Genomic DNA, 14,687 nt, shown 5'->3' with positions numbered 1-14,687 from the left:
GCCCTGTGTAGCTGACAGGGATTCTAACCATTTGAGGAATCCAAAAACAGGACATACACTCTAACCTCTGCATGCTGTAACACAGAAAGGACCCCATCTGTCACGGCTCCCATTCAAGGAAAAAAAAATAGTGTACCAGAACATAGAGCATGGTAATATACAAATGCATCTTTACATAGGACTGCATGCATGAGACCAACAGAGGAGAATCTTACAAGGGGACCTGTGACACCAAGGAAGCTGCACAGCTGAGAACTCGGAATATCGGGGACAGGTGACTACAATGCTGGGTCTGAGGGCTGTGGGTTTATTAAAATAAGTGTTACTGTATGGAAAGTTTAGTTACACTTGTGCGCTCTTAAAAAGTAGTTGTGACTGATTGCAGCTACCTTTATTTCCCTGATAGAAGCCTCTGTATCTACAGAAATTGACGTATCTCCGCTGCCCCTTCGTGAGGATGTCCCACCCAGCGAAGCAAGTGTAGCTGCCGACAAGCTGGAAACAGGACGGCTACCCTAGAAGAGTAAAACAATCAGGATCTATGAGATATATTACATTAGGAAGATGATTTGTGAAATTCCCACTGTAAGAGACTAAAGAAAACTCTGATCTGCCAGAAAAGTAGAATATATAAAATGAAACTTCTTTATACAACCAAAATACATCAGCGTCAATCCTCAAGATAAACTGCATATTGTTTTTCTAAGAGTGTTTTTTTTTTCTTTTAATGCACTGGGGCTATAATACGTGGCAAAATCATGCAAAATATACTTAGCTGAGCTCAACTTTACAGCAATATCACAAATATTTCACACAATGAGGCTGCAACAGTGATATGGGAGAAAAGAAAATAATTCTTACCTTTTCTCCAAAGTCTTTGTCTGGTTTTTCTTCCACCTGTAATAGCCAAGAAAAATAAGTTCAACTTGCTGTTGTTCAACCATGAGGATTACATTCAGAGGTGACAATCATCGATTGTCCTGTAAACAGTCAATTATAAAATAGAATGTTAGTCACCATTCCAAGTTACATACTCACCATGTAGTTCTGACACAAACCATTGTTAAATAAAACAGGTAAGGCTGAATCCGCACCAAAGACAACAACAGTAAAGCCCAATCATTGTGCAGAACTGTTCAAATAAAAACATGCTAACCTCTGGAAATGCTAGTTTCCCCGTCTGTCATACTTACCCTATGGCTTTTATATTGGAGTCATCAGCTGGAACAAGCAGCAGATCAGAAGCTCTGAGTTCAGCCAGTGACGTATAAGTATGGGAGCCAGAGGCAGCTGGGCAACTAGCATTTTTCTAGAGGTGAACAGCAATTGCAGCCTTTGTATTTGTACAAAGTACAGTTTTACTTTAAGCAAGAAGCAGAATCTGTGTATGCAATGAGCAAAATAAGTGCATGCATACACAAGGTTTTTAAACAAGATTTACAGTACATAGATGATGTATAAAATGTATACCTAAAAAAAGAACATTGTTTTGCAAACACAGCAAACACATAATATATCTAGGACAGTGCGCACTCATGTCTCTCTACACCCGCAGACGCACTCACTCTGCTCATAGCAGGAACTGAAGCATCGTCTAAGTGGCTAAGCGAAGGAATACTGGCACTGTTGGACCCACGTCGACACACAGATGGACCAGGGGGCTCTGAGGACTGCATAAAGAGGACATTTTCAGCTTTTAGCACTGAATATGCATATTAGAAGAGCTTATCTACCCAAAATAATATTTCTATTTTGGGAGGATGCTGTTGGGTTAAATCACTCATTCTATTTAGATTTCACAGGCACTAAGGTTTTATTTTGCAGAAAAGTGCAGCAGAGCCAAAAATTCCAGCGACATGCCACACCTGGGCTCCCAAGTGATGCCCATTAAGGCCCCATTCACACTGAGCGATTTTTGCAGCGATATCGCTCATATTTCCGCGCTATATCGCTCTACGTAGCTTCAGCAATACATTTCAATGTAGCTGTTCACATCTCGTCGCTCAATATCGCTTGTAGATCGTCGCTGGTAGCTCGTCGCTCCTACATGACCCTTTTTTAGAGCGATTTTGAGCGCTATTGCTCCTGATTGCATACAGCCCAATAGGAAGATGTCGCTCAAAGTCGCGCGATTTCCATGTCGCTCAGTGTGAATGGGGTCTAACAGTTTGTGAGTGAACCAGTTAGCATCCACCCGTAACGCGAATCTGTTTGGAGAGACTTTGGCCTCTGAAGTAAAGTCTCATTTAGAGGCAACAGAATACCTAGGAAGTCCTTTCATTGCAGCTAAGCAGCTACGTTAATGCTTGCAGCACACAAATAAAGTGTGAACATACTGTATTGCTTACTACAATCCGTTCTCAACATCGATTTACACAACACAGGTAATTACATTAAAGTGACCATAAACTCAGGTGTTAAATTTTAAAATTGCATCTTATTTGTGCATCACTCAGCTGTAGATCCTCATATATCTCTGAATTGGTGCTGACATTATCCTTCCTTTTGGAGGGGGGGGGCTACTTTTGTTCCCCATGGTCCCTGTGTGTGTTGATATACTGTAGACACCGCTCCAAGCTCACTCCTGCGATGGACTACAATCTCAATTCAAATTAGTTAACTAAACATAGTAACATAGTATTTGAGGTTGAATAAAGACACCGGTCCATCAAGTCCAACCTATTGCATGTATGCATGTGCATCTACATATGTATGAGTTCATGTGTGATCTTATTCTTATGTGTACCTGTACCCCTGTATGTTACGGTCTCTGAGGAAATCGTCCAAACTTTTTTGAATGATTCCACACTCACAGCTGAAATCACTGCTTGTGGCAGCGAGTTCCAGACCCTAACCGCTCTGAGAAGAACCCCCTACGCCCCTTGTGCTGAAATCTTTTCTCCACCAATTTTAGGTGGTGGCCTCTAGTCTTTGTTATGGAGTTTACCATAAAAAGTTTATTGCTGATGTTGCTATCCCCGTTGAACATCTTGTACATCAGAATCATATACCCCCTTAATCTCCTTACTTCCAGTGTGAACATGTTTAAATTTAGTAACCTTGTCTCATAGCTAGTTTGGTTGCCCTTCTCTGGACTCTTTCCAGCTCAAGGACATCCTTTCTGTGGATTGCTGACCAAAACTGAACCGCATACTCCAGATGAGGTCAACCCAGCGATCTATAAAGTGGAAAATTATAGATTTGTCTCTACAGTGCATTCCCTTTTTAATACAAGACAGTACTCTGCTTGCTTTGTTTCCCGCAGCCTGGCACTGCAAGCTATTAGTCAATCTGTGGTCTACAATGACCCCCAGATCTTTTTCCATTTCTGACTCCCCTAGAAAACAAGTTATGTGTGGTACCTCGTGGTACCCACTCTTGGGTAATATGTTTCTTCTATCCACATTTTCACATTAGGATAAAACAAAAGGACCACAGTTGTTGTTACAGTAGGTGATCAGACAAATACAGCATGGAACAATGGTCCAAGGCTGGAGTATGGTCCACTGCCAAATATGAGTTTTAATCTGTTGCAGGATAGACGACTTACAAGAAGAGCCACTTTAAATATTTATACAAAAACGTATAGTAAGAATATGAAGACCCAAAGGAACGATTCTGTCCCTCCAAGAAATGAAGAGTATTTCAGGAAAAACATCCAGCAAGTTTCATTCATGCAATTTGCACATTGAATAAAAATGCATCTAGGTTTATAAACAAGTAATGAGGTACTTCAGTGCAGTACACCATTCAAAATAATGTATCTATGAACATGTTTAACCACTACAGAAACACGGACAAGGGTTAGTAAACTTAAGAACAAAGCAATTTATACAACTCATCACTGGCTTAAAATCTTGTTCTTGTTTCATAGGATTAGAAAGATATAATAGAAGTACAAAGAGGGATACATGGCATTTCAAACTTTAAATGTAAAGGCAACACCATGCACATTATTCTTACTACTGTCCACTACCGTCTCTTTACACTTGCCGCACTCATGTCTTACAAAAGCCCTGTCTATAGGAGGGAACAAATTAAAAGCAATTCTCACCACAGGGCTGCCACGGGCAGAACTGGCACGAGAGGAGGCACGAGATCCAGAGCCCAGGTAACAGCTGTACTCAGAGGGCTTCCATGGACAAGCAGAAAAGACAGCATGAGAGACAGTGTGGGAAAAAGAACATCAGAGACAGGAGAGAAACTGTAATAACACAGAATAATGGAAAGGCTGCATAGCAGAAAAAAAAAAAAAAAAAGAAGATACCCGGTCTTCTTATCACAGAGAGAACATGCAGGAGAATGATGTAAATACAATAACCTGAAGCATATTAGGAGGCTGTGACATTCATCTACCAGCAAATCTGGCCTAATCGCTACTGTCCAATCTTCCCTGCTATGACACCACAACCGACTAAAAATAACTGTGCAAGAGGTTACTAGAAATACAGCTTAGATAAGCCATCTCAGGGGATGGATTACAAAGCTATATCCAGTAGTCACAATGCTACCGCTGTAGTATTGTACAGTGTTTTCTGTAAAGCACCAACTAGAAGGTCCTGCAATAAATGAATAGGAACAAACCTAATGCAACTCTATAATTATAAACCTAACTATTTCGATGCGCTACTGAAGCAGCTGGAAAAGATCCCACATCAAATAATAAGAGGTTTATAGTGCTGCTTATGAACGTTTTATGAAAGGGACTTGGAAATCCTGTCACATACATCCACTACTCAATGCATGTATTTATTTCAGGTATTTATATAGCGCTGACAATTTACGCAGTGCTTTACATCCTATTCAGTTACATCAGTCCCTCTTCTCAAGAAATGTACAATCTAAGTTCCTTATCTTACATACATAGATAGATACACACATACGAGGGCCAGTTTAGTCCAGAGATAATTAACAAACCCATCCATATTATGGGCTGCCATTACTGATCTCACTGGATCTCAGTCTCTCATGCTAACCCTCTCGTCTCAGTACTTTGAGTCATTGAACTGGTATGGATGTATGTAAAGAGCTGTGTAAATTGTCAGCGTTATAGAAATGTGTGAAACAAGTACATATAAGCATGGTTCCAAAACTTTCCATATCAGCATACTTGTTTCAAGTTAGAGATTAAAGTACTGCAGCCAATGGGGTCGGCATAACTCTGAATTTGCACCCCATAAATGAACCACAATAAGCTGCATCATGTGACAATGGATGTCTGTGTACGACTTCCCTAAAAGTCTGTGGCATTTCACCCTTGTTGAGAAGTTTATATGGTTTAATTTTCATAACAACTGTAATTTAAAAAGAAGGCCATCTTACAACACGACAGCTCCGATAAGCCTACATCTAAATGACTGTATGCAGTACTTCTGCTGGATCTGTATTTAAGTCGATATTTATTACAGTCACTGTACAAGAGAAAAAAAAGCCAAGAAGAAACTCTCACAGGCCGAGAACCGGAAGAACGGCGGCTGTTATTGCTGACACCCTCATCATACAGCGACCCCTAGCACCAAGGAACAGAGAGCAGACAGTCAGATGGAAGCAATCATAAAAAGGGAGATACGGACAGGGAAAGGTTTCAGGAAAAGGGAAAGGAATAATGCAACTTAAAAAGCAGACAAATGTATAACAGCAGCAAAGAATTTGTGCAATAAGTGACCCACCCGCTGGGACCTGGAAGGCAGGGAGCTGCAGTTCAGAAGTGAAGGCTGTAAAAGGATAGAATACATTTAATAGATGCAAACTGTGCTGTGCTTAAGACTAACTTCACATATTGGCCAAATATAAACTCAATGATCCCCAGTCAGCCACAAAGTCACAAAGTAAGGCCTCATTCATATGGGCAGCAGACTTTACACCCTCTGAAAAGCAATTTAAGGTGGATTGTTTTTCAGAGACAGTCACCAACTGATTTACAGGTGTTGAGGAGGAGATACTGCCGCCTCCTGAATGCCCCAAAGGGATTTTGCATTGCAACACCAAGAAGTTTGCACATGGTTGTGGTGGTCCCATTGACTATACCGGTCGTGTTGGGCAAGCAGCACCACCTACCACCACCTGCTGTATAAAAATTGGCAGGTGTATGGTTTGGGGGGGCAGTAAAAACTTAGACGAACCACCAGTTTTGCTGCTCTTTCCCTGCCCGTGTGAGCAAGTCTTAATGGTGAACTGTAGTAACCCACAGCAACCAATCAGACATTACTTTCTACCTCAGGCCAGTGAAATAGAAAAAAATAGAATTGGTTGCTATGTGCTACTGCACTTCGCCTTGTTTAATACAGACAATTGTGCACTCGCCGTGGGTTGGTTAAATGCTGAAAGCAGAACTCCAGGCAAAAAGCTACATAAACAGCAGAAATACATATACAAGAATTCTTCTACCTGGCAAAAAACAATTGTAATTCTGTTCAGCCAGTTTTGGTATTGATATACTTCTGCTGCAATTAGAGCCAGCAGGAATACAACAATATTTCCATTGTATCTGTCTGTTTAGCGGACTATGAATGAGTGTCATTACCCTGGAGAAGTCTTCCCTGTCCTTTCCTCCACTTTTAGTCCCCGTTCACACCAAAAGCCTGTAGCTGGAAAAAGTATATGAGCTTTTTTGGGGAGCAGATTAGCGCGATTTGCCCCTTTTCTTATTAAGTCGATGGGGATAAATCACGCTGATCTGCCCCCCCAAAAAGCTCACATACTTTTTTTCCCCCCCAGCGACAGGGTTCTTTCTACACGCATGTGAACATGGGCTATAGAAATAAATGGGATTTCTTGTGCTGAGCTTTTCAGTGCTGACAAATACGCGCGACAAACGCCTGTGGTGTGAACAGGGACTTAAGGTGCCTCAATAGCTTCCCTTCGGCTACTAGTGCCTGAAATGGAATGGGAGATCTCCATAAAGCTGGCCATACACCAGTAGAATTTCATGCAACAACAAAAAACCAAAACACTTTGTTCAATTTTTGTCAAATGGGCTATAGTTTTTGAAATCGAAGAAGCAGGATGGAACATTTTTCTCAATCAAAGGAAGTTCTAACAGTGAATGTGGTTTTCATCCAGGAAACTACATTCACCCCAAAAGCTAAATGTAAAATCAAAGGAAAGTCAATACGACATTTGTAAAGTCTCTGATGGCATTACAGAATGTTCGGAGGAGATTTTTCGTACGAAGATCTACCAATGTATGGTCAGCTTTACAGAGCCATGGTCAGTTTCCAGGCTGAACTTGGCTGCAAAGAGGATTATAGGAAGATTGTAGAAAGATATATTTCAGTCATTTATACTAGCAATGTGTTAAAATACATTAACTGAACTTCTAATAAAGTAGTAACTGGACTAAAATGGTGTTATGTTTTTTGTCTGGAGTTCTTCTGTAACACAATTGTCCAAACTCTACTAATACTTTAGTGTGGCTTGTATAGTAAAACAGTCAGTCATTCACTGCATGCTAATGTTGGAATCAAATGCATCTACATTTTAATTAAAATGAAAAACATATGAAAGAAAGAATGACAGGGAACATAAGAGAGAGCAAGGAAGAGTGAGCAGCACAGAAAAAAGAAAGATGCATTCATATGTGAGATAAAAAGGGGAGAGATATGGAGGGAAACAGACCCGACTTCCATTGTGCACTGATTGCTGCTGCTGCTTGGAGGAAAGCGGAGCACTGGCCAGGCTGAGGTCAGAGTAATAAGGGCTCTGCGTATAGTGGAGACAGGAAGAACCATGAAAGATAGAAGCTGTTCACGCACAGAAAACAGAGAGAACTTTAACCTTTCAATTGTACCACACACTGACACTTCACAACACAGCATGTATATAAAACAAGCGTTGCTTGCTAATGCTTTTAGTTAGCAATCAAAACCATGATATGCACTCCCATTAAAACATTTCTATTCAGGAATGGATGTGAATGGCCTGTGTGAAGTGTAAAGTCATATGAAATCTGCTGGCTCATAATAAATAAATAAAATGTAATTATCTTCTAAAGATCCTTCAGAATTAAATATTTAATTATACAGCTATCCTTACATTTGTTCTAAAAATAATCATGCTCCAACTGCATGCATGTAGTCCAGTTTCCTTCAAGTACAAGCAGAATAGATACTGTACGTTACATTATTCAATATATTAAAATCATGGAGATCTAAATTAAAGAGTGTATGCAGTAACATTAAAGAGAACAGGAACAGATGAGCAGGAAAAGCTTTGCTCTTTATCAAAGTAACCTGTCATTTGTCTCCTATAAAGCTGTGAAGGATGACACGTTGTCTACTGTCAGGTTATTGTTCTGTCAAGCTTTGTTTAGGCTTCATTGGCTTTGGCCACTTGTACTAACCCCTAACCTTCGGAGCCTGGGTGTGTGGGAAAACACATTATTATAATTATACCTGCTTCAAAACTGTAGCAATAAAAACTGACATCTACCTCCTCCCTACCTATAATACTGCTGAAAAATAAGGAACACTGCAAGAGATACAATATGGTTCAAGCTGTTCATATACATTACAATGCAGTCTATTGGTTGCAGATTTAGACAAAGCAATTTCTAAATTATTTTAGGTAATAAAGATACCAGATTATCTACAGATCAGGCTCATTTTATTACTCCTCTTCCGATGGTCAGAGTGTGTATGGTACACCTTCCCACCAGAGAGTTATCTGCTCTAAATCACATTCAGGTATAATGGAAAGTTGATTGTTGAAGGAATGGAACTTCATGGGGCTGATTTATAAATCTTCCATCCAGCTAGGAGCATTGGAATTTCCCTTGCTCCTCAGCTCTAACTAGTGGCGGTAATGATGTGCGAACGGAATTCTCCCAGCTATACGCAGGGCAGAAGATTTACAGATGACCCCCCATGTGTAGACAGCTTCTAAACAACCATTTTATCATCCCCCGGCATACTATGGTCAGCTAGAATCCACCCAGAGCGCCAACTGCAGCAAATATGTAGTCTCAGACAGTCCAATATGCAGGTGCAATGGCACCATAAAGTTTACATGGAGAGAAGATGATCTTTGTCCAATCCATCTCTTTTTCAACTGGATCAAAACAGCATCGAATGTCTCTAGCAATAGGTGGGACTACTTCCTTGGGGGCAAGGCTGCATTAATGGGAGAGGATTTATAACTTGTTTAACTCTTATTCCTTCCCCCAAAATAAGCCAACATTCAATAACATAAACCTGTATAAATGGGACAAGCTGAACATACATGTTTATGCGACAGTCGGCTATAGGGTTGCAACCAACTAATCAATAATAATAATAGTTGTCAACTATTAGTAGTTAGTTGGATCCCCTAGCTCTCTCCTCCATGCTGGGAGGAGGGCACAGCAAGCAGTGGGCGGGTGCAATAGCCAGCTTGCTATTGCAGTTTGAAATGGCCAATAACAGGATTGCTATTGCACCCGCCTACTGCTTGCTGTATTTACATTCAGCTGCTGTCTGTGGAATCTTGCCACTGGCAGCTGTCATTCCCTGGCTGAAGCTATTCAAGTGCCATGTACTTACAATACAATTATTAAACAGAAATTATAAAAAGGTGGGGAAAAAAGTCATTTTCAGGCTGAAATATTCTGCTGACGGAGGTGTGTTGCAGTGCTATTCAGTCCGAAGGCACCCCAAATGCCTCCCACCCACATTGTGATTACCTGCATGAAATGCATGGTACCTCAATGCCGTGTGTCCCAGTGCAGTGTGATTGCAAACAAATTGTGCATGCAGTTTTTCCTGAAGTAAACTTTGTAACACTTCAGTTGTCTATTTTATTTTAAATTAAGGGTGGTCTCTATTTTTATTTTTTTATCTGATCAATCAAGAATATAAAATCGGCCAACTAATGAATTATGAAAATAATCATTAGCTGCAACCCTAGTCGCGTGGCAGAAACGCTCCCAGGGCACCATATTGTGCCTGCACATCTGACGGTCTTCATACATCTATGCCCAAATTTTAGGTACACAGCAAATTCCAAACAATATCATATAATATTTAGCTGCAGAATAGTTATTTACCAAATAACACTGGTTAAATACATACAAAAAACAGCATATTATATTCCAATAAAGAGCTGCTAAAATAAATACACACAGCCATCAACACCTTTACCTATATTTCTTGCAGCATACAACTATGTCAGTGCCTTCATCTTCAAAACACATAACAGACATTATAAATGTCTAGTTAACATGATTATTGAAGTCACAAATAATGCAGCACAATTAGTATTAATTGTAAGTATATAATTAATGTATAAGCTCTGGCATTAAACTGTAATTGACCACACATTAGTGTGTCATGTTAGAAGTGTGTAGATCCCATGCACCAGCTCCACACTGTCTAAACAAAAGCTGTAAGCACGTAACCAACCGTTGCCTCATTTCTGGGTGCCCCCCTGGAGGACTGAAAAGTCTCCCCACTTCCCGTGGAGCTCTATGGGTAAAGAAGGATAAAAATGAGACAGAGGACATTGGCTATTCCTATTAAAATGATAATATAAACTTACTAAAAATGAACAGATACCCTAACATCAGTGTCCAAGACTGAAAACTAAAGCTGGCCTTTACTATCACCACTTATGTCCAACCCAAGTATATAGAAGGTCACATGCTAATCTTAGACCGTCTACTGACCCTGCTGGACTTCCTATACTGTGATGGTCCAAGTAATTCATCCTCGTAACCATTGGTCTGTTAGAAAAAGAAAGAGAAGGACTAAAGTCATGGAAAAACAGTAAAGAAAAATCACACAGAAACCACAAACGTACATAGCAGGACAAGAAAGCATGCAAACATTAGGAGCCTCATTTATCATCTTGTCTTAAAAAAAAAAAAAAAAGAAGTTCTTTCAGTTTATTTATAAAAAAATAAATCTGCATTTATAGCTCACCCAAATCCACAGCTGCATGCAGGGCCCAAAGTGGTTTCAATTCATTGGCGATTGCTTTGTATTGGTCAGCATTTCATTTTGTGGCACAGACCAATGAAAGCTATAACTCATCCGCCCAGCCATATGCTAGGTCAGGGGTAGCCAAACTCCGGCCCTCCAGCTGTGGTGAAACGACAAATCCCATGATGCATCTCTCTCCGGGAGTCCTGTCTGTGGCTGTGAGAATCTTGCAATGCCTCATGGGATTTGTAGTTCCACCACAGCTGGAGGGCCGGAGTTTGGCTGCCCCTGTGCTAGGTGAATGCCATTCGCACAGCATTTTTACCACTAGATGGAACCAAGGAGCATGCGCCTTATACTCCTTAGCTCCATCTCGTGGCAGGAATGCCATTGCAAACAGTATTTATATAAAGTTATAAAAAGACCCCTAGTATATTCTAGATTTATTTTTGATCCTTGTAGTACTCTGCCAAGGAAGCCCCAGACTGGAGCAGCACTGAAAGTTGGACAAACTTTACTGCATTGCACAGAGCTGGAGATCAAACAAAGTCATATCTTTAGACCCGTTACATCTGTTAGACATTAGTTGGCAAATTTTACCAACAACCAAAAATTGGAACAGCCTACGTAAATAACCATTCAATTAAAATCTAGTTAATGCTGAACAAAGTTGGACTGTGTGGCCAGCTTAGCTCTGGGAGCTGGATGAATGGAGGAGAGAGCAGAGTGATTAAAGGGCTTGCGTTATCAGTAAGGTGATACTCCTTCACTGTCCAAGCAGCAGGCTGGGGGCAGGTTGGTGACCACGCTGCACTGTGCAATTGCAGTGGAGAAAAGCAAAGTCAGGGATCTGGCTGCGCTGCCTGACAAGGGTGCCCAAATCACAAGGCTGGCTTGAAAATCATTTGGTAGGTAAAGCAAGTCACATATACAGTATGTACTTCAACTGTGTGTATGGCTTCTATCCAGGTGTTCAGTTTTAAACATACCAGTTATTTAACAAGCCTCCCAAAAAAAAAAAAAAAAAAAAAAACAAACAAACACACACACACACACACACACACTAAACACTTAGGCCGGGTTCACACCTAGGTGGCATTGGTTTTGTGTGCGCGTGTTCAGCGTGCGGCTATTTGCACGTTGTGCACATTTTCATGCATGTTTTTTATGGGCGTACATGAAGACTCGTGTTTTGACTGGTAGCTTATAAAACATTAGAGGCAATGGACGAGCGCGCATACAAATGCGTGAAAGCGTGCACGAAAATGTGCAACAAGCTTCTGCCGCATGTTTTCGAGGGTGTTTCTATTGAAATCTACAGGGCAAAAATGCACTGTTAACTGCCCAAAGAAGCTCATGTACCTTTTTTGGGCGTTTTGCTTCTCAGGTGTTCACAGGGGCCATTGGAAATAATAGGATTTCTTGTGTTGGGCATTTAAAAGCGCTTTTCTAACTACTCAAAAACGCCCAGGTGTGAACCAGGCCCGAAGACTGAGAAAAGGAAAAATTGAGGGTGTGCCATAGCTGCTTACGACCAATGTGGACTTCTTCACATGTTACAAGCTGTATGTAGTACCTGATGCTTGAGTAACTGGTAGGACACACTTGGATTACAATAGCAGAGCAAGAATCACATGCATTACCTCTCCATTAACAATGCACACAACACTTAATATACATATAGAAAGACACAGGGTACTAACCCTAAGACTGCTTCTGCTAGTCACAGACATGAGATCATCATCATCTGAAACCTGAGGGTGGAGGATAGGGCCAAAAAGCAAAGTCAAATTAACATGAACAAAAAAGGGGATTGAAAACTTGTCAATGATAGAGCAATGCGACTAGCTATACAGTAAAACAATACTTTGGTTGAAGGAAACTTGGAAGAAATAAACAGACAGAGGGTGCCATTGCTGAGCTTTTTACTGAAAATTTGAATAGCCTGGCTATCATTTCCATCCAATGGCTGTAATACTTTAACTTCATTGGTCACATTACGCAGCAAGTATGGAAACCAAAAGACAGAACAGCAACTAGCCTCTTCAGAAGAAATTCATCATGGCAGCTACATATCAGTCTGTTCACAGATCTTCTTGAAGCTCAGCTACTTAACAAAATATTAAAATAACCTTTGCAAGCTTACTTATTCCAATGTTGCACTTGTGGCAAAATGTGCAAGTTTACTAGCTCAAGTGCATACAAAGTTTTGTGTCTTTCACCCACAATAAACATTGCGTGTTTTCTATTCTGTGCAAGATTGAGATACTGATACCATCGTCGCACTCCATGCCAGGAACTACAGCTAGTTCCTGTACATAATGCCAATAGTGCTTACGTTGCTGTACATAATGCCAATAGTGCTTACATCTGATAAAAGGTGTGCTGAACCAACCTAAAAACAGGAGGCATAAGGTTTCAAGGTATGGATTCTGGATGCAGCGCTCTATCATCCGCGGTATCCTTGAGAGTCCCCAGAGTTGTCTGAAGAGTGAGATCACCACACATACAGTGTAACTCCAGTCAATTTTTATTTCACACAACAAAAGATCACAAGAAAAAGCCAGCATGTTTTGGGGTCTTAAGCCCCCTTTTCAGGGCATACATGCTGAAATTAAATATAGAAAATACTGGATACAAATTGTAAAACAAGGTTAAAATAATGTTCAATCGGGTCACCAGTTAGCCTGACTAACAAGCCAAATCAATAGGGATGCATTTATCTATCAGTACATCCTGGGAAATCAGAAAGTCGGCTTCCTGATCGCCTGGGAAGCCAGCTCCATGCGGTTTGCTTGAGAAGCCTGCTTTCCAATCGGCATGGATCCAGCTTCCCGGCCAATCAAGTAATTACTTACCGTTCGGCTTCCTGATTGGCTGGGAAGCCAGCTCCATGTTCCTTCACAGCACTACCGGTCAGAGGAAATCTCCTTCTGACCGAAAGTTCCGGTATCGGGGGTAAGTATCGGAGCATTTGGGTGAATACTTGCCCAAATATACGGTATCGGTGCATCCCTACAAATCATTATTTTATCCATGTTTTATACAGTAATTTGTTGTCCAATATTCACTTTTACTTCCAGCAGCAATACCCCAATGGAGGGGAAATGTTGAGCCCATGAAAAGCATTCCCTTTTTCTTGTGAGGTATTGTTGTGTGAAATAGAAATTGACTGGACTCACACTGTAAAGTATTGACATGCTCTGAACAAGCAGTAAAAGCACTTTAAGGAAGAACTCCAGTTAAAAATTGTATTAACCCTTGCAGTGGGCCTAACCCCCCCCACTGCAAGGGTTAACTGCTCGTTTTTGTCAAGGTACTAAAATAATAATTAAAAAAAAAGGGCTACTCACCGCACTATCTGAGCCGGCTCCCTGCCTCTGTGATCACTGACTACTCCTCCACTGCACAGATGAACTGCTCCTCACGTCTATAGACAGTCTATGCACAGTGTATAGAGTGAGATGACACCCACTGCAGCAGAGAGACACTTGAGACACCGCTCTAAGAAACAGCCAGCTCGGGTGGGGAGTCATTTTTTTTAGCACCTAGATACGAATGAGCATTTAACCACTGCAGTGCAGGGGTAGCCCCACTACAAGGGTTACTTCTTTAAACAAGCCCTGATTAATGTATGTATGTATGTATGTATGTATGTATGTATGTATGTGTATATGTATGTATGTGTAAATATATATATCTATCTATCTATATAGAGATATATCTATCTATATAGAGATATATCTATCTATATAGAGATATATCTATCTATATAGAGATATATCTATCTAT

At 40.7% G+C, this 14,687-nt stretch overlaps 1 protein-coding gene across 9 annotated transcripts in view; it reads right to left on the bottom strand.

Moving 5' to 3' along the window:
* The window catches only part of LRRFIP1 (LRR binding FLII interacting protein 1), a 110,263-nt gene that overhangs the window by 32,261 nt on the left and 63,315 nt on the right, over positions 1 to 14,687 (bottom strand). For 4 of the 9 annotated variants that reach the window (XM_018559958.1, XM_018559966.1, XM_018559962.1 and 1 more), the window contains exons 6-13: positions 12,599 to 12,649; positions 10,640 to 10,696; positions 7,618 to 7,701; positions 5,670 to 5,714; positions 5,450 to 5,509; positions 4,055 to 4,132; positions 862 to 897; positions 390 to 515 (exon numbers count right to left, since the gene is read on the bottom strand). In XM_018559958.1, coding sequence (XP_018415460.1) covers positions 390 to 515; positions 862 to 897; positions 4,055 to 4,132; positions 5,450 to 5,509; positions 5,670 to 5,714; positions 7,618 to 7,701; positions 10,640 to 10,696; positions 12,599 to 12,649 — 537 coding nt within the window. The remainder of the gene's footprint in view (positions 1 to 389; positions 516 to 861; positions 898 to 4,054; positions 4,133 to 5,449; positions 5,510 to 5,669; positions 5,715 to 7,617; positions 7,702 to 10,639; positions 10,697 to 12,598; positions 12,650 to 14,687) is intronic. The other 5 variants (XM_018559967.1, XM_018559961.1, XM_018559963.1 and 2 more) reach the window with 5 other exon arrangements.

This window comes from Nanorana parkeri, unplaced genomic scaffold, assembly GCF_000935625.1.
Source record: "Nanorana parkeri isolate BGI_ZX_2015 unplaced genomic scaffold, ASM93562v1 scaffold423, whole genome shotgun sequence".
Taxonomy (NCBI): Eukaryota; Metazoa; Chordata; class Amphibia; order Anura; family Dicroglossidae; genus Nanorana; species Nanorana parkeri.
The sequence above is the reverse complement of the archived record's forward strand: the minus strand, read 5'-3'. Positions and strand labels throughout refer to the sequence as shown.